Source organism: Papio anubis, unplaced genomic scaffold, assembly GCF_008728515.1.
Source record: "Papio anubis isolate 15944 unplaced genomic scaffold, Panubis1.0 scaffold408, whole genome shotgun sequence".
NCBI lineage: Eukaryota > Metazoa > Chordata > Mammalia > Primates > Cercopithecidae > Papio > Papio anubis.
This window is the reverse complement of record NW_022164247.1, coordinates 19805-45317: the sequence shown is the minus strand read 5'-3', so window position 1 is coordinate 45317 and position 25513 is coordinate 19805. Positions and strand designations below refer to the sequence as shown.

At 42.9% G+C, this 25513-nt stretch overlaps 1 protein-coding gene across 4 annotated transcripts in view; it reads left to right on the top strand.

The window, feature by feature from the left end:
- Positions 1-18358, top strand: part of AGXT2 (alanine--glyoxylate aminotransferase 2) — a 43610-nt gene extending 25252 nt beyond the window's left edge. For 2 of the 4 annotated variants that reach the window (XM_017959480.2, XM_017959479.2), the window contains 5 exons: positions 3120-3252; positions 4198-4289; positions 7110-7259; positions 13429-13527; positions 17637-17982. In XM_017959480.2, the coding sequence (XP_017814969.1) occupies positions 3120-3252; positions 4198-4289; positions 7110-7259; positions 13429-13527; positions 17637-17744 (582 nt within the window). In that variant the 3' untranslated portion in view covers positions 17745-17982. Of the gene's footprint in view, positions 1-3119; positions 3253-4197; positions 4290-7109; positions 7260-13428; positions 13528-16981; positions 17133-17636 lie in introns of all 4 variants that reach the window. The other 2 variants (XR_001903302.2, XM_003899567.4) reach the window with 2 other exon arrangements.
- The last annotated feature ends 7155 nt before the right edge of the window (positions 18359-25513 follow it).

Sequence of the window (25513 nt, the reverse complement as noted above, 5' to 3'; positions counted from 1 at the left end):
GCAAGCAAATGGAGAAGACGTCAGACTCATGTCCTAAAGAACTACCTTGGCCGAGGCGGGCGGATCACGAGGTCAGGAGATCGAGAGCATCCTGGCTAACACGGTGAAACCCCATCTCTACTAAAAATATGAAAAATTAGCCGGGCGTGTTGGCAGGCGCCTGTAGTCCCAGCTACTCGGGAAGCTGAGGCAGGAGAATGGAGTGAACGCGGGAGGCGGAGCTTGCAGTGAGCCGAGATCGCGCCACTGCACTCCAGCCTGGGCGACAGAGCGAGACTCTGTCTCAAAAAAAAAAAAAAAAAAAAAGAACCACCTTAAGCAAATGTGGGTTCCTTTTATGTTAAGGGAAAGGGGAAGAGGGAGGGGGTTAAGGTCAAAAGGTGACTGGTGACCACAGACATTTGAGCCACAGCAAGGGTAAACTTTCCTCCTTGGTCAGGTTACAATACTGTTATAAATTTTTAATGTAACGTTGTTACTTGTGTGTACACCCTTCTTATCTCCTCAGGGATTCTTTTTAAAGCATCCTTGCCTTAGTTAAACTATAAACTAAATTCCTTCCATAGTTAGCTTAGCCTATATGCAAAGATAAACAAAAGCAGTTAACCTAAAAGACATCATCACAGTGGGAGGATGAGAGCAAGCTGGTTAGGAACAAAATGGAATATGTCATACTAGGCTTCCTTTTCACTGTTACACATTGTCCAAGCAATCTGACTTTTCACCATTTATGCCATTTATGTATGGTATTTAGATAGAGTGAAAAAGACAGGCAGGAAGACAAAATAGATGGATTTTCCACGAGCTCCTCTTACATTATCCCATTTGGAAAAATCAATCAGTTGCCCAGAGGCTAATTAGTAGGAAGGAGGCCACCCAGGATTCCAGCCCAGGTCTGTCTGACTCCTGGGTTAAGCTCTTCTCCTATATTAGTCACTGTCATCTAATTCTAACCCCCAGAATCTGCCCTTGCTGAGCAGCCTAGAGAAAGTAGGAAAATGAGAAGTGAATCTGAGAAGGACGCTCACTCTTTTTTTTTTTTTAAGATAGAGTCTTACTCTGTCACCCAGGCTGGAGGGCAGTGGTGTGATCTCGGCTCACTGCAACCTCTGCCTCCCAGGTTCAAGCAATTCTCCTGCCTCAACCTTCCGAGTAGCTGGGACTACAGGCACCCGCCACCACGCCCAGATAATTTTTGTATTTTTAGTAGAAACGAGATTTCATCATGTTGGCCAGGGTGGTCTCGAACTCCTGACCTCAGGTGATCCACCCGCCTCGGCCTCCCAAAGTGCTGAGATTACAGGCGTGAACCAATGTGCCCAGCCTGGAAGCTCACTCTTTTAAGTGCATTTTAGAATGAGCTTCAAGTACCCACATCCCTAACCCCTGTTTTGCATTGTGTGTATGTGTGGAGAGAGACAGAGAGACAGACAGGGAGACTGAGAGCCAGAGAGAAATCAAGGAGACTTCACCAGAAAGGCTCTGGCAGAAATGTGTGTGGAGATGTTTGTGTGACTTTATTTAATCAGGCACTACTGCCACCCTGTCATTCATTCCACAAGTGCTTATAAGTGTCTACTTTGTATCAGGCACTGTGCTAGGTGTTGCGGATAGAGAATGGAATAAGACACAGTCCCTGCCATGGGACATGCCCACTGGTGATAACAGTCCTCTATGAAAGCCGCTGATGGCAGCATGCCCAGAGTACCTTGAGAGGGAACCTAACTAAGGCTCAGGAGAACCTTCAGAAACCAAGTGATGGCAAAGTTTGTTTTTTTGTTTGTTTGTTTGTTTGTTTGTTTGTTTGGGGGTTTTTTCGGGGGAGGGTTTCGAGAGGGAATCGTGCTCTGTTGCCCAGGCTGGAGTGCAGTGGCACGATCTCGGCTCACTGCAAGCTCCACCTCCCTAGTTCATGTCATTCTCCTGCCTCAGCCTCCCGAGTTGCTGGGACTACAGGCACCCGCCACCATGCCCGGCTAATTTTTCAAATTTTTTTTGGTAGAGACGGGGTTTCACTGTGTTAGCCAAGATGGTCTCGATCTCCTGACATTGTGATCCCCCTGCCTCAGCCTCCCAAAGTGCTGGGATTACAGGCCTGAGCCACTGCGCCTGGCCAGCAAAGTTTGTTTTGGAGCACAGAAGAAGTCAGTGAGATGAAGCAGCAGGAAGAGGGTCTTCTAGAAAGAGCGAACAGCATGCACAAAAAAACTAAGGTCAGTTTTTAGTCCAAACCACAGTTTCTAGATTAGAGGAGTTCAACCCTGAGTTAACTGCCTCGGCTGGGTCCTCCTCATGATACAGTTCTCAGGAAGGGGAAGGCATCCCTGGAAGAGGATGACCAGTTGAACTGGGCTGGAGCAAGTGCCGCAGCTCCACCTGACTGACGGTAACTCCCTCTTCATCTATCCTGGGGCAGACTCAGCTTCTCTACTTTTCTACCCTGCTTTCTTACACAGAGGAAATGCTCATCAAAAACTGTTAATCATAATGATCCCTTTCATATTATTTGTACGACCCTCATTGAGCCTGTGACATACTGTTGTATTTCTACTTGATGGATGAGTTAGCAGAGGTTCCAAGGACTTAAGAAACATACCCAGAATTGCACAAAGCTAGGAAATGACTCTTGATGCCTAATATCAGGCATCAGATTAAGCGCTTTGTCCATGATACTACAGGATGCTGATGATAATGGCTGATGATGGCCATAATGAGGAGGAGGAAAAGGAAGAGATCAGAAAAGAAAACAGCATTTCTTTTTTTTTTTTTTTATTTTTTTTTTTTTTGAGACAGAGTCTCACTCTGTTGCCCAGGCTGGAGTGCAGTGGCACAATCTCGGCTCACTGCAGCCTCCACCCTCTGAGTTCAAGCGATTCTCCTGCCTCAGCTTCCTGAGTAGCTGGGATTACAAGCAACTGCCACCATACCCGGCTAATATTTTGTATTTTTAGAAGAGACAGGGTTTCACCATCTTGGCCAAGCTGGTCTTGAACTCCTGACCTCATGATCCACCCGCCTTGGCCTCCCAAAGTGCTGGGATTACAGGCATGAGCCACTGCACCCAGTCAAAAACAGCATGTCTTGATGGGTTTCCAATTGTTTTGAACTTGTTTTCCCAGGTGCAGACAGGATTTGGAAGGTTGGGCTCTCAGTTCTGGGGCTTCCAAACCCACGACGTCCTGCCTGACATTGTCACCATGGCTAAAGGGATTGGGAATGGCTTTCCCATGGCAGCAGTCGTAACCACTCCAGGTAGGACCCACAGGCAGTTTGTGTTTGCTTCTGGGCCTCGTACATTGGGCTATGGTATTAAACACGTGTGTTGGAACTTGTGTAGATTGGAGACAATCATGGAAACCGCATGATGCATTTCCCAAGCAAATGAAAGAGAGAAACAGTCTGTCTGCCTGACTGTGAAACAGATGGAAGAAAGACAGCCCTTTTTTTTTTTTTTTTTTGAGACAGAGTCTTGCTCTGTCTCCCAGGCTCAAGTGCAGTGGCACAATCTTGGCTCACTGCAACCTCTGCCTCCCCAGGTGCAAGCAATTCTCCTGCCTCAGCCTCCTGAGTAGCTGGGATTACAGGTGTGCACCATCAAGCCCAGCTAATTTTTGTATTTTTAGTAGAAACGGGGTTTCACCATGTTGGCCAGGCTGGTCTTGAACTCCTGACCTCAAGTGATCCGCCTGCCTTGGCCTCCCAAATTGCTGGGATTATAGGCGTGAGCCACCGCACCCCCATCGGAAACAAGCCCATTCTGATCTTCCTGTAAGGAAGACTAATTCTCCCATGCCTACCATGAAACGGAGGGTTCCACCACACTTTAGAGGTATATGGAAGAGGAAGAGGGGATGGAAAGAGGAGAGGGGTGGGAGAGGGTTCTGGTGTCTCTTCCTCTTCTTATAAGAAAACCAGTTCCTTGGGCTTAGATAGGGCCCCACCCTGATGACCTTATTCAACCTAATTACCTACTTAAATGCACTATCTCCAAATACAGTCTCATTCAGGGTTAAGGCTTCAACCATACGCATTTGAGGTGATACAATTCAGTACCTAACATCTACTATCAGTTGAATGAAGAATGAATTAGATAGGATGCCATTTACAACACGAAGTAACTGTAGTCCAAATGGCGCCATGAGAGAATGTGGACAGTAATGTGTCCCTCTTTCCACACCTTCTATTTTTTCCCTCTAGAGATTGCCAAATCTTTGGCCAAACGCCTGCAGTACTTCAACACCTTTGGAGGGAACCCCATGGCCTGTGCCATTGGATCTGCTGTGCTTGAGGTTGGTGCCAGTGGCCACATTAGCCACATTTCACAAATGACTCTTTCAAAACCACACACGCATTGGCAGAACTCTATCATGCTGAATTATTAAAGGGGAGAGTTAATTCATAGTTTATGCATTAAAGTTAGATTTCCATTTATTATTCTGCCTTCTCCCTTTTTAAAGATCTACTTTGGGTGCTTGAAGTGTTGGATAAGAAATAATATATAATAAACCTCACATACATGGGAAATATAAGAATTTTTCTAGCCAGCTGAAATTTCTTTGTTATCTGGGTAGTGATTTACAGATGTTAACTGCTATCCTTGTAATTAGTTTCATGTTGGCCTTCTCTTGTACATTTTTTTCTTCCTTCCTTTTGTTGTACTATTATAAATTGAATGACTAAGGAGACACTGAGTTCTACATGCTTACAACAAGGTAATTCAGCTGTTCAGCCCTACACCATTGATTTAGCCTGGGATCACATCTGTTTAAAAAAAGATTTATTTTTTATATTCTTGCTAACATGCCTAATATCATGTGCTTAAAGAACTATAACAAATTTCTGGAAGAATGTCTAAGAAGTAAATGACAGTGTTTTTTTGTGGGGAGGAAAACTAGGTGGCTGGGGGCCAGGGGTCAGCAAGAGTCACTCTGCTGTATGTACTTTTATGCTTGCTGATATTTATATATACACACACACATATATATTTATATATGTATATATATTTATTTATTTCAATAGCTTTTGGGATACAAGTAGGTTTGGTTACATGGATGAATTGTATAGTGGCAAAGTCTGAGACTTTAGTGCACTGTCACCCAAGTGGTGTACATTGTACACAATATGGAATTTTTCATCCCTCACCCCCCTCCCACTTTCTCCCCTTCTGGGTCTCCAATGTCGATTGTGTATCCATAGCTTAGCTCCCACCTATAAGTGAGAACACTTATTAGTTGCTCCAAAAGACATTATTTTCTTTTTTATGGCTGAGTAGTATTCCATGGGGTGTGTGTGTGTGTGTGTGTGTGTGTGTGTTTGTGTGTGTATACACACCGCATTTTCTTTATCCACTCATCAATTGATGGGCTCTTAGGTTGGTTCCGTATCTTTGCAATTGTGAGTTGTACTACAGTAAACATACATGTGCAGGTGTCTTTTTGCTATAATGACTTTTCTTCCTTTGAGAAAATACCCAGAAGTGGGATGGCTGGACCAAAGGGTAGACCCACTTTTAGTTCTTTGAGAAATCTCCATACTATTTTCCACTGAGGTTGTACCAATTTACAGTCCCACCAGCAGTTACACTCACTGATTTTTGACCATGAACTTGATTTACCTATTCCAAAAAAATGAAATTTAAAAGTATTTTTAAACAAAATTAAGTAAGCAAATGCTGCCCTTGCTAATTAAATGGTTATGTTTGAAAACAATTAAATCATGAGATGAGAAAGTGTGAGTAGGAATGTGTCATTTATTTCACTTTGTGGACATTGCCAATTTTTTTTTTTTTTTTTTTTTTTGAGAAAGAGTCTTCCTCTCTCACCCAGACTGGAGTGCAGGGACACAACCATGGCTCACTGCAACCTCTGTCTCCTGGGTTCAAGAGATTCTCATGCCTCAGTCTCCTGAGTAGCTGGGATTACAGGCATGCACCACCATGCCCACCTAATTTTTATATTTTTGGTAGAGATGGGGTTTCACCATGTTGGCCAGCTAGTCTCAAACTCCGAACCTCAAGTGATCCACCCATCTCGGCCTCCCGAAGTGCTGGTATTAAAAACATGAGCTGACATTGCTAACTTCTTTTAAAAAGTGCTTTGTTACCTCAACCAATTTAGAAGGTAGAGAAGGTTTAGGTGAAGAAATAGGTCTTTAAAAATAACAAGGTTTGCCTGGAGTCATGCAAGTATTGTCAGCTAAATAAAAATACAGTATTTTTCATGTGTCTTGTCAAGAACCCCGGGTGTTTGCTGTAAGTAGAACTGAGATAAAAATCATTTTATATCTTCTAGTGCCCTGGCTCTGGGCTCAGACAAAGAGGCCAGAGCCCCAGACCAAGTGCTTGGGCCATGAGAGCCCACGTCTGGCTGAAGACTGCTGAGCAAAGGTCACCATCTTCCAGTAGGGAAAGCACCTGTGAGATTTCTTTCCTCAGAGCATTCATCCTATTCATGACTATATCCCAGTTCTCAGCAAAACCTGACAATAACAAGCCTTGGGATTTTAGAATCTACATTTTCAACTGCATTGAGACATACCTTTTATTCTATTCTAAACTATTTTTTGTTTGTTTTTTTGAGGCAAAGTGTCATCTGTCACCCAGGCTGGAGTGCAGTGGCGCCATCTTGGCTCACTGCAACCTCCACGTCCCAGGTTCAAGTGATTCTCCTGCCTCAGCCTCCTGAGTAACTGAGATTACAGGAGCCCACCACTGAGCCCAGCTAATTTTTGTATTTTTTTTTTTAAGTAGAGATGGGGTTTCACCCTATTGGTCAGGCTGGTCTCGAACTCCTAAACTTGTGATCCGCCCGCCTTGGTCTCCCAAAGTACTGGGATTATAGGTGTGAGCCACCACGCCTGGCCTATTCTTTCCTAAATTCTTAGCCACCTCTGAAGGTGAGGGAGTTGGGGGCAGAAGCATATCCCCTCCCCTAAGACTTTTCTTCTCTCCTTACGACAAATCTTTTTGTAGTCCTTGTGGTCACACTAGACTTGTTCTGGATTCTGTTTGGTTAGGTTACAAGAGGGCCATGTCCGATGACTTCTCCACGATCCTCAGTCAGTCTTAAAACTTCTGCCACGTGAGATCATTTGGGGCTTTCTCTCAACAGGTGATTAAAGAAGAAAATCTACAGGAAAACAGTCAAGAAGTTGGGACCTACATGTTACTAAAATTTGCTAAGCTGCGGGATGAGTTTGAAATTGTTGGAGACGTTCGAGGCAAAGGCCTCATGATAGGCATAGAAATGGTGCAGGATAAGGTAGGTGCTGATCTGCTCCTCTCTCTGCAGCTGCTTGGGCCAGCGGGAGATATAGGAGGAAACATTAGCTAAACTTCGTTTACTCTCAGGGAGAGAGCACATACAAATGGCAAGCTTTCAGCAAAGCCCTTTAGAGATTAGTAGAGAGTGTTGACTATGAACAAAATGTTGACAGATCACCAAGAATTCTAGAGGGATGAGGGAGAGCATTTGGGAAAAGAAACCAGCATTATCCCTGCCATCCTAGGCAAAGAGCATAGGCAATGACTGAATACTTAGAAATACAGGGAAGGGAGGAAATTATTTGGGGAGAAACAGAAGGAAGTAAGAAAGAAGGGCCAGGAAAGGTTATGGTGAAGGTTTGGGGTGAGGAAGTTAAATATATATTAGGGCTTGTTTTTGTTGTTGTTGAGACAGAGTCACACTCTGTCACCCAGGCTGGAGTGCTGTGGTGCTATCTTGGCTCACTGCAACCTCCGCCTTCTAGGTTCACGCTATTCTCGATCCTCAGCCTCCCGGGTAGCTGGGATTACAGGCACGCACCTGTAGAGATAGGATTTTGCCATGTTTCCCAGGCTGGTCTCAAACTCCTGACCTCAAGTGATCTGCCCATCGTGGTCTCTTGAAGTACTGGGATTACAGGCGTGAGCCACCGTGCCTGGCTTACGTTGAGTTTTTTGTTTGTTTGCATGCTTACTTACTTGTGAATGGATTTCAACCTCCCAAGTAACCAGGGAGGAATGTTGCCCACTGAGACCTCTAACTCATCATAACAACAATTGAACTTAGCATCTTCCCCCAAACCAGATATTTCTCCCAAGATCACTGTTTGTTTCTCACCGTCCACCATTCTTCCAATTACTCAGCCTCCATACCACAAAATCATCTGACTCCTCCTCTTCCCTTGTTTCCAACATCAAGATCCATTGATCCCTTCTCTGCCATATCTCTCAAATCTTTCCCTTTGTTTCTACTGCAGCCCCCATAGTAAATGCCCATAGGAAATTGTGCCTTTCCTCCATAAAATCAAAGCCTGAGAAGAGCAGGAGAATCTTGGCAGAAGGGAGGAGTAGCCAGACTAACCTCATGTCCACAGGGATCCAGCTTTCCCTAGCAATTTCTAGCTCTTTGGTCTTACCACCATTCTACTTTAGAAGTACTGATGCTCAATTTTTTACTCTTTAGACCAGACATGGGTATAAGTCTCTTCAATTCATACCACATGTCAGAGCCAGTGCAAAGCTGGGACGTTTAAATAAGATTTGAAAGCCAAGGGAAGACACCAGGAAAGTAAACAAAGGGTAATATGAGACTAAGATCCCCAGCTCATGGGTCATTTTATTTATTTATTTATTTGTTTTGACCCCAACTTGCTTTCTACAATGGAGAACTTCTAACAAGCTATAACGTATTTAAGTGTGTGGACAAGTACAAGAGTTATTGCAAGGCTCAGAAGAGTTCACCATAATCACCACCCAAGGGGTTCCCTCAAAGCTGTCTATACTCCTCAAAGTGTAGACTTGAGAGAGGAAAGCCCAATGAGAGAGGAGGAGTTCTTCCTTTTTCTCTGTTCCGAACCCAACCTCTGTGTGCTTAAAGTCAGATGAACAAAGATGTTCATCACAACTTTGTCTTAGTAAAACACCAGAATCCCCCTCCCAGATGACCATTCATACAAAACAAGCTAGCTTATGGCATCTCCCCACTATAATGGCATAGATATATATGTGACATGGAAATATGTGCAAGCTATGTCGTGGAAACAATAAAACAGGTTTTTCTTAGTCTATTTGTGTTTCTATAAAGGAATATCTGAGGCTGGGTAATTTCTAAAGAAAAGATGTTTATTTGGCTCATGTTTCTTCAGACTGTACAGGAAGCATGACACTAGCATCTGCATCTGATGAGGGTCTCAGACTGCTTCTGTTCATGGTGGAAGGGGAAGAGGAGCTGGCATATGCAGAGATCACATGATGAGAGAGAGAAGGGGAAAGCAAGAAGGAAGGGGTGGGTAGGTGCCAGGCTTTTTCCAACAACCAGCTCTAGAAGGAACTAATGGAATGAGAACTCATTATGGAGAGGACAGCACAAGACATTCATGAGGGATCTGCCCTCACCACCCAAGCACTTCTTTTTAGGACCCACCTCCAACACTGGGGATCAAACTTCCATTTGAGGTTTGGAGGGTCAAATATCCAAACTAGAGCGAGGTTATAAAGTAGTATCTATAGAAGGGGCTCTTTTTCTCTTCGCTGAACCATTTGTTAATATAAGCATGGGCTCTAAGGGCAGACCACCTGGATTTAAATCCCAGCTCCTACATCCCCTAATTCTACTCACTGTGCACTCAATGCCATTCACTCTCCAAATCCAAATGCCACCCAAACTTTTCCTCAACCATGGATCATGGTATTTTCCCCTCTATATCTACCTATGGAAATCCTAGTCTTTTTCAAGATCAAGTTCTCCATCGCATCTCCTTAAAGCTTGCCTTTGCTTCTGCTCTATCCAAGAGATCCACCCTTCAGAGAATTCCTCTGGTACTCACTGTCTAAGGAACTGCTTTGAAAATATCTTTCCCACTATATTAGTCCATTCAGGCTGCTATAGCAAAGTTCTACACATTGGATGTCTTATAAACAACAGAAATGTATTCCTCATGGTTCTGGAGACTGGAAAGTCCAAGAACAAGGAGCAGGTTGACCTGGTGTCCGACGAGGGCCCACTTTCTGGTTCATAGATGGTGCCTTCTTGCTGTGCCCTCACATGGTAAATGAGGCAAAAGAGCTTTCTGGGGCCTCTTTTATGAGGATACTGATCTCATTCATGAGGGTTCCACTCTTGTAACCTAATCACCTCTCAAATGTCCCACCTCCAAATATTATGCCCTCACTTTGGATATTAGGTTTCAATGTATGAATTTTGAGGGACAGACATTCAGTCTGTGTCACTTAATCTGTATTCGTTTACTCACTTTTTATGTATAAATATCCTATTTTCCTAAATAAGTTTACACTTTTGAGACCAGGAAACATATAGATGGTGAGTGCTTTGTGTTTGTCGATTAATTTCTGCAACACATATACCTCATTCATGTAGTTATAACACCCAAGAACTTTGCTATAATGTTGTCCAGCATCACCCAGGATAGGTACTCTCATATTCTGTTGGTAAGGAGGTACAGCCCTTTGGACAGCAATTTGTCTGTAGCTCTCCAAATTTTAAATGTCTATACATTTTTACGTGGTGATATGGTTTGAATACGTGTCGCCTCCAAATCTCAAATTGGAATGTAATCCCCAGTGTTGGAGGTGGAGCCAGTGGGAGGTGTTTGGATCATGGGGGCAGATAACTCATCAGTGGCTTGGCGATGAGTGACTTCATGTGAGATCTGGTTGTTTAAAAATGTGTGGCACCTCCTCACTCCCTCTCTTGCTCCTGCTCTCACCACATGACCCATCTGCTCACCCTTTGCCTTCTGCCATGATTGTAAGTTTCCTGAGGCCCTCACTAGAAGCGGGTGCTGGAGCCATGCTTGTACAGTCTGTAGAACTGTGAGCCAATTAAACCTCTTTTCTTTATGAATTACCCAGTCTCAGGTATTCCTTTGCAGCAACACAAGAATGGGCTAACATACCTGGCAATTTCTAGAAGTGTGTCCCAAAGAAATACTTTCAAAAGTGTCTAAAAATATGTATGAATAGGAATATTTGCAGCATTGTTTATAACCATGAAAAAATGGAAACAACCTAAATGCTCAACATTAGGAGATTGAGCAAATTACTGCAATGAGATACTAGGTAACCTTTAAGAAGACTAGGTCCAAATATACTGACATGGAATATACTATATATTATTAAAAGGAAATTGCCAGACATTATAAAATGACTTATTTTTTTAAACATGCATATAGATGTATTTACATGCGTAGAAAAAGTATCTGCTTCGCACCAAATTGTTAATAGGAGGTGTCCCTTGGAATAGGATAGGAAGTGGAGAAATGTTCTGGTTTTACTTTATGCACTTCCAGAACATTCGAATTATTTTCAAATATTAAGTTTACAACTCTTTAAATACAGATTCACCAAAAGAGATAAACATGACGCTCCATTATACACTCATCAAGAACTTGAATTACTAGCATGCCCACTTCATTATCAAGTAGTTGGGGCATAGGCATGGGCACAAGGGCCTCAGCAGGCTGCGCTATGGCTTTAGCCTCAGTAGAGTGTCAGACTCTGCTTTTTTCCCTGAAGAAGGCATACAAGATGTTCCATTAGCCATAGCAGTTGAGGCCAGGGAGGAATAAAATGGGCAAGGGAGCCAAGAGGGTGCTGGCCCAGAGCAAGGCTGGGTGAAGCCACACAGACTCCGCCCATTCAAAACTGTCATGTTGGCCCAGGCATGGTGACTCACACCTGTAATCCCAGCACTTTGGGAGGCTGAGGTGGATCACTTGAGGTCAGGAGTTCGAGACCAGCCTGGCCAACATAGTGAAACACCATCTCTATTAAAAATACAAAAATTAGCCAGGTGTGGTGGCAGGTGGCTGTAATCCCACTTACTCGGGAGACTGAGGCAGGCGAATCACTTGAGCCCAGGAGACAGAGGTTGCAGTGAGCCGAGATTGCACCACTGCACTGCAGCCTGGGCAACAGAGTGAAACTCTGACTCAAAAATCAAAACAACAACAACAACAACAAAAGAACTGAACCCCCAATTCAACCTTCCCTCCAGATTACTCTCTGGTCCCTCTGGCCTCTCGAATCATATTTAATGCCCTTCTAGTTCTCACAGTTTAGCCCTAAATTATTTTCATTGACCCTTTCCAATCAATCATAAGCAGGAATGCATGATAGCATTTTGGGGTCAATAAGAAGATTCTAGTCCTTCCCTCTCCCTCAGTTCCTTTCTGATCCAATAGTCTGAAAGTTTGAATATGTATTTTGCTTATCTTAAGGCTTTAAGACAGACCAAAATGAGCATATCTCTCTAGGAGGTCCCTTCTTATTACAAGAAATAGAGGATTGGGGAAAGAGTTGGATCTGGGGTTGGTGGGAAGAAGGAAGTGGATGGCAAAGCCCAGAGCGAGGGTGGGTAGGAAGTGCGGCGGATGTAATGAAGCTGGGCACACTGGAGGGGCCCCGCCTACCTCACGAGGATCGCAAGGGCTGACCCAGAGCAAGGTTCATGTCTTATGCATCTAAAACCGGAGAACCAGCCCGGTGCAGAAGCTCAGTGAGGCTGGGTTACGGAGAAACCATGGCAGCAACAGGCCTCAGCGCTCATCGTGGAAAAATTAGAGCAGGGCTTAGCCCTGGCACCTGAGGACCATTTTAAAAATGCAGATGCCTAAGCCCTACTTCAAACATTCTAATTCGATTGGCCTAGCATGAGGCCCAAATATCTGTCGTGTGAAAGCCTTCCAGGTAATGCAGATATGTTGTCAGGTATAACATGACTAAGTCAGAGGGAGACATTTGTACTCACAGACTGGGAAGACAAGAGATGCACAGAAAGGATGCAAGTCAGTTCAATGTCTGACCCCACAGGGAGGGGACCTGCTTTGGATGGCCGGGGATCTGAACAGCCTCTCAGCTCCTGGAAGCACTTACCTTTCCTAACCCTGGAGGATGCAGTCTTGGGGGAGAAAGAGCAAGTCCTGCAAGCAGGGAAATTAGCTCCTCAGCTGTCCCACCGCGCTGCCCAGGGAAAGCTCAGGCTGCTGGTGCCTTTGCGCAACTTCTAAGCCATTTCGTGGCCTTTGAAATGAGCCCTTTCCATGGGCAGAACAAAGTGAAAAGTTAAGGAGAATTTCCACGTAAAACAGACTCCAAATTTAGCTATTAAGAAACCAGACTCCCAAGGCAGCCATTAGCAAAGCTAAGATTCACTGACTATCCGCACAGAACTTCATTTTGTCTTTTGGGAATTTGGGATGAATTGGGATTAAAAACAAACATTTTTAATAACATCCTCCAAAAATCTGGTTCAGCAATTAGCAACTTTATTTAATTACAGGGGAAGGAGAGGACAGAGAGAAAGAGGGAGAGAGAGAAAAAAAGAGGGGCATTGATGGCTGGAGGGTTTTTCCTTTTTCCTCTCTTGGAAATAATTCCTGTAACCATTCCAACACCAAATAGAAAGCTTTCTAAAAATATATTTACAGATGAGCCGCCGACCTCTTCCCCGTGAAGAAGTGAATCAGATCCATGAGGACTGCAAGCACATGGGGCTCCTCGTTGGCAGAGGCGGCATTTTTTCTCAGGTAAGAGAAAGACTGGTCTTTACCTATCGCTCTAGGTAGGAGTCTCTCTGGTTTCCTAGTGCTGGTCACAGTTTCTTCACAACTGTGCCGGGGTACCCAGCCACATGTCATCTAGGGAGGAAGCTCGGGTATGAAAAAAAAAAAAAAAAAAAAGGCGGGGACAGTGCACCTATCGGGCCACGAGGGGGCGCTGAGTGAAAATAGTTTGGTAGTCGCGGCTCTGTGGTAAAGATAGAGGCAGACACAGGATGGTCAAAGCAGACAATTTACAATACGGATGATAAGAAACATCACAGTCATGCTATAAATAATTTGTCTCCTGTATAATTAATCCTAGTCCCTGTGAAAGCAATTCTGGCCGTTCTTAGCTCAGCCCTGGGTTCTGACTTGGTGACCCTGCTAAGCCTTAGTGGCCTCTGTGGCCGGGAGCAACCCGACAGCCTTGGCAGGCCCGGGTGACGCCTGTCGGAGAGATGGAGGACCACCTGGGCATAGCCCCCAATGCCCAACTCAAAATCAGCCACAGCCGGTGTCCCTCACCCTTAGGCTGGGAGATTCAGCGAATGGAGCCCTCCTCACTCCCTTCCTTGAAAGGCCACGCCCAGCTCCACAGTGGGGACCCTGGCTTGCCCTGCACGCACTGCCCTAGGGCTGCTGCTGCCGTGAGGGAAGCGAGCTGCCCCTCAATCCCTCACAGCAACAAGCCCCTCCCCAGGAATGGGCTCCAGGGCAGAGACTTAAGAGAGAAGGTAACATCTGCTCCTCCCTAATTTGTCCTGTCCTTTGTCAACTTTCTTTCCCATTTTAAACATGCCTCATCCTTCCCAGTTTCCCTGCTCCATCCCTGCCTCTCACAATTTCAGTGGATACTGAAATACCTACTTCTTGCCTCATATTTCTCAGATAAAATTGAAACTATCAGGCAAAACCTCTATATAAACTCATCAGTCCCCACATTTATTCTTTCCCCCTGTGTTAGTCCCCCCAGCCTGCTGTCACAAAGTGCCATAGACTGGGTGGCTTATACTTCATAGAAATTCATTCCTCATAGTTCTGGAGGCAGAGAAGTCCAAGACCAAGGTGCCAGCAAGTTCAGTGTCTGGTGAGGGCGCTCTTTCTAGGCAGCCATCTTTCAGCTGTGACCTCATATGGCAGAAGGGGCAAGAGAACTCCCTGGGCCTTCATGGGCTGTGCCCTCCTGACCTAATCACTTCCCAAAGGCCCCACTTTGCAAGACCATCACCTTGGGAGTTAGGGTTCCAACACAGGAATTCAAGGGGCAGAGGCACAAATGTCCAGATCATAGCACCTCCTTCCCTGAAGGTTCCAGAAATGAGACATTTCTCCTGTTCAAATCTAGATCTTCCATCTGTGCGCTTGTTTCTCCAAGCTCCCTCCACCTTCACTCAAGGAAACATCCCCATGTTTTCTTGCATCTTCAGCTTTTCCCCAACTTCCCCTTTAAACAAAACAGACTTAAAGTTCTCCCAGCCCAAACAACAAAACCAGAATGAGCACTTTTGCTGGGATGTGCTCCATGATTTTTTTTTTCTAGTCCTAGTCATAAATATTTTTCTGTACAAATCAGATAGCATAATTTAATGATTATGAATCCTAAGACATACAATTTATAAAGACATGAGATACTTGTGTACTTGCTTAGCTCTTCCTTTGTTATTTGGCAAAATTTGTTATGTGCTAAGCAACAGGTGTTATTCTGGAAACTGAAACTATTAGGTTGGTGTAAAAGTAATTGCAGTTTTTGTGAGTTTTTTTTAATTGCAAAAACTGTAATTACTTTTGCGCCAACCTAATATGGTGATAAACAAGATCTGTTCCTTCCTTCATGGAGCTGGTGGGAGAGAAAGTCAAATACACAGAAAATTATCAAAGGTATTCAAGGGAGAGAGAGAAGGGACTTCCAGGCCAGGCTTTTTGGCTAGCAGAATCTTAAATAATGAGATAAACAACCAAACTGTGCATGAAACATGGCAGAGTACAAATAACTGATTTTGCACACCACATTGCACCACACAGATGTGGCTAGCGCAAAGGCTTGAGGTAGTCAGTGGAGGTGGTATGAAGCCGTTCCTGCTTATCAGGTACTGTCCTAACACTTTGCATAAACTGACTCATTCAATGCTCCCAACAAGCCTGTAAAACAAGTATTATTATTATCCTTATTTTACAGATAAAGGAAAAGACACACAGAGAGGTTAAGTAATGACAGAACCAGGAGCCAAACTCAGGCAGTCTGATTTCAGAATCTGTCCTCTGAGGAGGACAAATCTAAGGGGACAAGACTGGAGACAGGGAGTCCCTCTGGGAGCCAAGGACGCTGTTTGAACTTCAACTGTGGTAGTAAAGATAGAGGAGACATTCTGAGGATAATCCTGGAAAACGCACAGAATGTGGGTATGAAGAGCAAGAGAGAGTCCACTGAGGCAGGAGAATCATGTGAACCCGGGAGGCGGAGGTTGCAGTGAGCCGAGATCGTGCCACTGCACTCCAGCCTGGGCAACAGACGGAGTCTCTGCCTCAAAAAAATAAATGAATAAATAAATAATAATAATAATAATAATAAAGGGCAGGAGAAGGAAAAAGCTGCCCAGGTAGAGGCAGAAAGCGTGGACAGGTATGAAGAGAGTAAGAAAAGTGTGAAGTCATGGAAGAAAGAGACGGGAGAGGTTCAGGAAGTGGGGTGGGGAATTCCAAAGAGTCAAGTGCAGAGAAGGCCACAGAGGATGAGGGCTGGAAGATGCCCAGTGAATTCCACACTTGCAGGTAACTTTAGTAGAGTAGTTGATGCAGCAGAAGTCAGACTGCAGCCAATTGAGATGTGAATGGGGGAAGGGCAAAGTGATAAATAATGGCCAATAAGCACCAACCGGTCTTTTTAATGCTGTGGCTAAAAGCAGGAAGAAAGCATTTGCGAGGTAGCCATAGGGGACAAGGTGGTCAACACAGATTTGTATTTGGTGTGGTCTAGATGGGGGTTATGAGAGCTTTAAGCCTGCTTGTTTATAGGCTAAGGGGAAGCTGAAGGGGTGTTTCCTGTGAAGGTGATGGGAGAATCCAGGGTCAAGGGCATAGGTGGACAATTTGGAATTGAACAGCAAATACATCTTGTTCTCTGAGCCTTCAGGTAAGGTTATAACAATGGGTGTAAGAGCAAACAAGTTTATCTTGCCTGGCAGCTTCCATTTTCTGAGAAGTATGAGGCCTGATTGTCTATGAAATAGAGGGAGAGGTGCAGGAGTTGAGTAAGGAAATTGAGAGGAATGATAAAGGTTTAGATTGAAAAAGGACAGTGAACAAGAAAAGTTGGAGGGACCCACAGAAGTTGGAGACCCTGAATATCTAGCATATCGCTCAGCCTAGTTGCGTGATTTTTCTCTAACTCTTCTCAGCCATCTAGATTGGAGAAAAGCCACTTAATAAAATCTTTTATTAGGGCTGGGATTGACTGTGTGGGTGCAGCAGAAGGGTAGAAATGCAAGCAAAATGGGGAGCAAGTGCAAGCCTACTTCAGTCAATTCTGTGTTCTGAGCTGGGTGGAAAGGAAAGAGGAGACCTGAGTGGAGCAATAGACCTGAAGACAATGAGTGAATGAGGATTCTGAAGTTTTCATGAAAAGGAGAGCTGTAGTGGGAATCAGAAATTGAGTTATCCCTGGTGACGAGGAGACTCATGGCATTGGTCATGGGTGTGAATGGATGCAGAGGGGTGGACATAAAGATTCTGGGAGTTGTGGCAATAAGGGCAGTGAGAAGCGAGTTTGCTGGGTTGCACATATGGACATGGAAGTCACCCTGGGCAGAAATGGAGTATAGAGAGGGGCCTAAGACTTCAGTGAAGGTGTAGAAGGGCCAGGAGGTAAATGTATGACAAAAAGGAAAAGGGGCAGAGCCAAATTGTACAAGGGTTTGTGTGGAGACTGGAGGGTGAATGGCCTGGATCCAGCATTGGGGAGGGAGGAGGAGCCAAACCAAGAGGAACATGAGAAACGTCCTAAACACAAGGTTTTGGATTTTTAGTTTAGTGCATTTCCTCAAAGTCATATTTGGTTCTCTGATGATTTGTTTTCTTATTTTCCGGTGTCTCCTCAGACATTTCGCATTGCACCCTCAATGTGCATCACTAAACCAGAAGTTGATTTTGCAACAGAAGTATTTCATTCTGCCTTAATCCAACACATGGAAAGAAGAGCTAAATAACATTCTCAGAAATAAAACCACAAGTCTCAAGAATTTGCCACTTACGTTCAAGGGTGAATTTGAAGAATTTCAGAACCACTGGTATCCAGAGAACACCTGCAGCTCTCCATAGGAGCTGTAGAAGACATGGTTGACTGCCTACCAACCATATTTATTAGCAGAGCCCCTATTATCTTGAGAACTCCATTCTTCAGCAAAAAGATCTCCCCAGCTCAGAGAATAAATCCTAATTAGTTTATGTTAGGTATGGTAATTTGATTCCCCTTTGCAGTGATTGGTTTATGCATGAATATGTGATGTATTTTTGTCCAACAAATCTTGAAGAAAAATATTTTGGTGGAGGTGCCTTCAGGGAAAGTTTGCTTCATCCCTCACTCTTCAGCTCAAGAAGAGATGTCTTATTCTTGCACTGAGAACACCGTATGTCCATAATGAGATTCCTGGCACCATATCAGCTGTCTTGAAGTCATGAGGACAACCCTTTTTGGTGAGGCTGGAAGATCGATGGAAGCAAAGTGCCTAGTGATGTCAATGAGCTACTCACTTAAGCATTCCTGGAGCCACCCTACCTCAGGGCTTCTTGATATATGAGGTAATAAATTCCTTCCACTGTATAAGACTTTTTTATTTTTCACTGTTACGGTCAAAACCATCCTGAGAAATGAGGCAGAAAATACCCTCAAAGAAACAAGTTTCCCTCTCCTTTAACTCTCTTAAAACATCTATCAGAGCCTTCTTTTCTTGTCGTTACCTATTAACAACACCCTACTCTGATCTGAACCCTTATTACTCCTATTGCAATACTCTCAAAGACCATAATTTCCCAAACTCTAGTCATTAGAATACACACTTATATAATTTCTCCATAGAGGCATACCACTTGTCTTAGGTATATTTTTCCTTAATTTGACTTTTTTACTAAGATGTACAGTAAACTTTCTGTAATTACAATAAATGATAAATCAATCCTACTTGTCATAAGTAGAAAGTAACCATAAAAACAGAGTGAGCAGAAAACAATGTAATTCAGTTTTAGCAAGATGCAATTTTTACAAATGTTCTCAGCCTGAGTCCTATTCTTTCTTTGTTCAAAAGGGAGATTAGAGAGTAGTCAAAATGCCAGGTGAGGTGGCTCATGCCTGTAATCCCAGAACTTTGGAAGGCGATGGCAGGCAGATCACTTGAGGTCAGGAGTTCAAGACCAGCCTGGCCAACATGATGAAACCCTGTCTCTACTAAAAATACAAAAATTAGCCAGGTGTGATGGTGCATGCCTATAATCCCAGCTACTCGGGAGGTTTAAGTTTGAGTTTTATTGTTTCCTTTTCATATTTTACTAAATTCCTAAATTGTGTTTTCAGTGTTCTTTCCTTTTCCTTTATCTTAAAGGAAAAGGAATGTTGGAAGTAGAGGGCTCCGAAGGAGAACTGGAAAATAAGTATTGACCTTTCTTGTTCAGTGTCCCTGACTGTAATTTTCACTGGTAAAGAGGAGAAGAAGAACATTCCAGGCAGGGTGAACTACAGAAGCAAAGAACTAAGATGCATGACATGGAAAGAATGGTGGAAATAAAGCTCAAAAAGCTTGTTTGGGGACAAGGAGGTGGTGGTTGCAGTGAGTGGAGATCGTGCCATTGCACTCCAGCCTGGGTCCGTTTCAAAAAAAAGAGAGAGTATTTGAAACATGTTAAAAATATACTGACAAACTGAGAACTTCTCCTAAATACAAACAGAATAGGGTATGGAGACCTGAAGAGAAATCACTTTCTCAGCATGTGATTGAATGCGTATCAAAAGTTGTGTTTCCGTTTGAAGCTAATTGTTCTCATTTTCTAACCCCTCCCCACCACCAGGTGTCTGTTCTGTTGATGCATCTTACACCTCACTGCCAGATTTGTTCCATCAGGCATTAACTGAAACTAGCATTCCCTGGCATAAAACCTTCCAGCAACTTGCCATTAACCCCGGATGAGGTCAAAACCCTTTAACAAGAAGCCCGATGCTGTCTAGTATCCAATATCCAAATAGAGTGAACACTTTAGAAATGTTCTGTTTGGGCACAGTAGAAAGATCATTGGAATAAGAGTCAAATGACCTGAATTCTAAATCCAGTTCTCCCCCTTATTTGACCTGAATTCTAAATCCAATTCTTCCCCTTATTTGCTATAATTGACTTTGGGCAAGCCTTTTAACTTCTTTTTAACCTGAGTTTGTTCTCAAGAGTGTAAATATTTGCCCTTCCTACCTTCCAGAGTTTCCTTGGGGATAAAGTGACCCTGTGGATGTAAAAGTGCTTTGCAAACCAATGACCTAGACAAATAGAAATTTCTTCCTTTCAAGCCACATTTCTCCTCTTTCTTTCACTACAAAATCTTTCTCAAGAGCAGTTTTTGTGCCTTACTTATACCTCTTTGCCTCCTACCCAAGTCCCAACCACTAGGATTTCATTCCTGTTTCTCATTCCTTGGAAATGCCTTTTCAGAAGGCACCTAGTAACTTCTTTAAAATCGAAACTTAATATTTCCTTTAAATGGTCTTTCTGAACAATTGCCACTTCCTTCATTAGCTTCTGCAGTGTGGTCCTTCTATCTCAGATGGCTTTCTCAGCCTCTTTTCTGGCAACTCCTCAACTACAAGGTTCTGTCCTAAGCTGTCTCCTCTTCCATGCTATACTCTCTCTCTATAGGCAACCTTACCCACTTCTGAAATTTCACCTACCTTGACTATGCTGAAGACTTCCAAATATTTATCTTTAGTCCCCCAACCCTTTTTCTGAACTCTAACCCCAACATTCTAGCTCTCTGGACTCTGTCATTTAGATGTCACAGGAACACTTCCAATTCAACAGATTTAACACAAACTCTACTAAATATCTCCTCCAAGAATCCCTTCTTTATTAATGGTACCCTTTTAATCTCAGGCTCACAATGATTTAGATCATTTTTCCCCTAAGTTATCTTTCTGCCCTTTATATGACTAAGTCTCATGAATACCTTCTTTGACATAATTCTTTCCAGTATGACCCATTTATACCCAAACTGCCTTAATTTGGACCATCAGCTCCCTAAACTGTTTAAACTGCTTTCTAACTGGTATCCTGGACTCCTTCCCAATCCATCCTCTACATTGATACCAAAGTCATTTACTTAACAAATAAATATGACCATGTCTGTTGTCTCTGGAAGCATTTGGGGTTTCCTATTGCCCAGAGAACAAAGCCCAAACTCCAACTATTATGGCATTCCAGACCTTCACAATTTGTCTCCAAACGAGCTTTTTGAGCTTTATTTCCACCATCCTTTCCATGTCATGTTCCTTAGTTCTTTGCTTCTGTAGTTCACTCTGCCTGGAATGTTCTCCTCTTTGCCAGTGAAAATTACAGGGTCAGGGAGATTGAACAAGAAAGTCAACACTTACTTTCCAGTTCTTCTTCAAAGCCCTCTACTTCCAACATTCCTTTTCCTCTAAGATAAGGAAAAGGGAAGAACACTGAAAACACAATTTAGGAATTTAGTAAAATATGAAGAGGAAACAATAAAACTCAAACTTAAAACCAATAACAACAACAAATGTCTCCAGCCAAGATCCCTGCTACTGCCAGGACATCCTCTCCAGGAAGTAGGAAGCTGAGAGATTTAGTCATTCAGGTGAATTCATACAACATATTCCTTGTGGTTCCCTTAGGTCTTACAGAATCTTTTATATACCTAACTATATCCTGCTAATTTTCCACGTTCAAGGAACATATTAATGTCAAAGTCAGAAATGAAATTCCAAAAGGTAGCCAGGTCCTGAGTCTCATTTCTTGACTACGAAGGCTACATGGCTGTACCCCAGTTCCTGCTCATCAGGATAAACTGCAACTGTTTCTTGAAGAGCAGTTGGGGATTAAAGATGAGCAAGTCATCAGAAGCATGGGAGCAGGAAGGGCAAAAATTGTGGCCATAGAATGCATATGGCTGTTCATTTCTTTCACTGGCTTATAAGCATGATGGATTCCTCCCTCTTTCCATTTGGAGTCGTGGGCAGAGGTTTAGCACCCCCATTTTTCTCCCTTCCTTTTTCTGCTCTCCCCACAGGCAGTGGGATGTAAGCCAGCTTACATAAGGCAAGGAGTCCACATTCTTGCCAAGATTTTTAAAAACTTTTTTTCTTGTTAAAATTGTCTAAAGTGAAAATAATGAATGCTCAGCTCAAGTAAACCTTTTTCACACAAGGAATATATTGATAGTCAATCGTGATTAGAATATGCATTAAAATGTTGGCAACTGTTTAAAAACACTTCAGATGCCAATCTACTCAGGAGGGAGTAAATTTTTTTTAACATTTTTTTGGAGACAGTCTCATTTTGTCGCCCAGGCTGGATTGCAGTGGCGCGATCTCGGCTCACTGCAATCCCTGGGTTCCAGCAATTCTTCCATCTCAGCCTCCTAAGTAGCTGGGATTACAGGCACATGCCACCATACTTGGCTAATTTTTGTATCTTTTTAGTAGAGACGGTGTTTCACCATGTTGGCCAAGCTAGTCTTGAACTTCTGACCTCAGGTGATCTACCTGCCTTGGCCTCCCAAAGTACCAGGATTACAGACATGAGCCGCTGCATCCAGCTGGGAGTAATTTTTTTAAAAGTCCATCATGCCGGGCGCGGTGGCTCAAGCCTGTAATCCCAGCCCTTTGGGAGGCCGAGACGGGTGGATCACGAGGTCAGGAGATCGAGACCATCCTGGCTAACACGGTGAAACCCCGTTTCTACTAAAAAATACAAAAAATACTAGCCGGGCGAGGTGGCGGGCGTCTGTAGTCCCAGCTACTCGGGAGGCTGAGGCAGGAGAATGGCGTAAACCCAGGAGGCAGAGCTTGCAGTGAGCTGAGATGGCCCCACTGCACTCCAGCCTGGGGGACAGAGGGAGACTCTGTCTCAAAAAAAAAAAAAAAAAAAGCCCATCATATCAAGTTTTGTTTATATCATTAGTAATAATAATTATTGTAAAATAATACCTATAAATTAGTAATACTCCTATAAATTAGTAATAGTAATTTAATAAATTTAATAAATTCGTAATACTAATTAACACCTATATTACTAATTATAATAATACAACACTACTTATTGTAAAATGACACCTATAAATTAGTAATATTTTATTATTATAAAATACAGTCCTATTTGTATTGTAACACTCCAACTTGTATGTTGGTGTAACTTTTAACTTTCTAGTAATTCAAGCTAATTTCAAAAGGTATCTGTAAACCATGGGAGGACTTAATTCTTCTTCCACCTTCAAGTTTCACTTAAGTCTCACCTTTCCTGCAAGGAACAACAAAAGAACAATAGAAAACATGGCAGCATTTGCTACTTCCTCATCACAGTGTTTAAATCCGAGCATCATAGTCATCATTCAGAAGTGGTGTTGAAGACTGCTGGGCCCTGCACCAGTTTTTTGCTCTCAGTTAATTAAAGCTGAACGCTCACTTCCAACTGAGGCACAATCAGTAAAAATGGCACAGCTTTGCCCATGGAAAAGGTGATGGTAAAATACACACCCCAAAGTATCTCAACAGAAGCCAAAGGATCACTGAACTTAAAAAGAGTAAAGTCATAGAAACAAAAGCTTTATTATATGAATCCCTTTTGGTTCAATGAAAATAAAGGAGATAAACCTAGGTCTGATGGGTGTCAGATGTAGGGAGTGTTTGGTAGATCTGAAGACACTGTGAGATGAACCCATGGTGGAAAACACTCATAGAAGAGAGCTCAAAAACACAATTTAATCAAGAACAGGGTTTGAAGGGTCACTGCAGACAGCAGCTAGTGAAAAAACAAAATTTTAGATTGGAGGGACAACATGATGCAGTGGAAGGAGCCCACATAAAGTCTCCATTGGATTTGTTTTGGGTAAATTAATCCCTCTGAGCTGAAACTTCCTTGTATCCAAAAAGATGATCATATGGATCCCCTTGAACTCTTGTGAAGATTTAAAGAATACACTGGCAGCTTCTCCAATAATATTAACTTTCTCCTTAGGATTCCCTGCCGTTTCACCCAGAAACCCCTTTAGTTGGTGCTTGGCTGTCACCATCTTGAGCCAATGTTTATTTCTGTGCATATGTTTTATTTCCTTAACTGAATTCTAACTACTGGCAGGGTGACCTTCTCTTATCCTCTTACGCTTAGTGCCTAACACAGTGCTCCTCAGAGAAAGGGAAAAAGTAACTCCTAATGGGAAATAGATTCTCAGAAATACATGCTTAGATGACTTTTTCATTGAGTGAACATTGCAGAGTGTACTTACATTAATCTACGTGGTAGAGCCTACCACACAGCTAGGCCTTGTGGTATAGAGCTATTGCTCCCAGGCTGCAAACCTGTATAGTAGGTCACTGTACTGAATACTATACGTAAGAGTTAAAGAAAGAGGAAAGAAACATGAAACATGGCTCAACAGTCAAAGGTGTGCTTATTTTAGAGAAATAAACCTGAGAGGGGCTTCTGTCTGATTTTGGTCAGGAGTATTCTCTCTTACAGACTAAGAGTATATATTGGTTTTAGGGTGAGGGGCCTTTTCACAAGCTTGGAATGTTTATGTGTTGGGGAGAAGTTTTATGGTGGGGTTGAAATGTCTCTGGGCAGAGGGGAGGTTATCTTGGGGCTGACATTTTTCCAGCCAGAGGGAGGTTATCTCGGGGCTGGCATCTTCCTGACCAAAGAGGGTTATCTCACATCTGGCATGTCTCTGGCTGGGGAGGGGTCTGAAATATTTCCAGTCAGAGATGTTATTTGTGGTTTATGGTCATGCTAACCTTAGCCATTAGGCTGATGCCCTTTGGATTTAGGTGGTTTTCGATTAATGGTGGTGCTTGTCCAAGAGGGTGATGTTCCCGTTATGTCACTGTAGGCAGTTGTAACACACAGCAAGTATTTGTATATTTAAACATATCTAAATATAGAAGACATACAGTCAAACTACAGCATAAAAAATAATTGTACACCTGTTTAGGGCACTCACCATGAATAGAGCTTGCAGGACTAGAAGTTGCTCTGGGTGAGTCAGTGAGTGCATGGTGAGTGAATATGAAGGCCTAGGACATTCCTGTATACCACTGTAGACTTTATAAACACTGTACCCTCAGGGAACACAAACTTTTTTAAAGTTTTCTTTCTTCGATAATAAATTAACCTTAGTTTACTGTTATGCTGTTTTTACTTTATAAACTTACCTTTTGTTAACTTTTTGGCTCTTTTCTAATAACACTGTTTAAAACACAAACACATGGCACAGCTTTACAGAAATATTTTCTTTGTTTATATCTTTATTCTATAAACTTTTACTGTTTTTAATTTTTTAAAGTTATTTATTAAAAACTAAGATAAACGCAGTAGGCTAGGCTACCCAAGGTCAGGTTCATCAGTTTCACTGTCTTCCACCTCCACATCTTGTCCCATTGGAATGTCTTCAAGGGCAATAACAGGCATGGTGTTGTCATCCATGATAACAATGCCTTCTGGATAACCCCTGAAGGACCTGCCTGTGGCTGTTTTACAGTTTTAACTTTTTTCTAATAACAAAAGGAATATACTCTAAAATAATGATTTAAAGTATACATAAACCAGTAACATGGTCATTTATTATCATTATCAAGTATTATGTACTGTACATAATTGTACATGTTAGACTTTTGTCAACAAAATGAGTCAAACTGTAAAATATTTGAAGAGATTTATTCTGAGCCAAATAGGAGTGACCAATGACCCGTGACACAGCCCTCAGG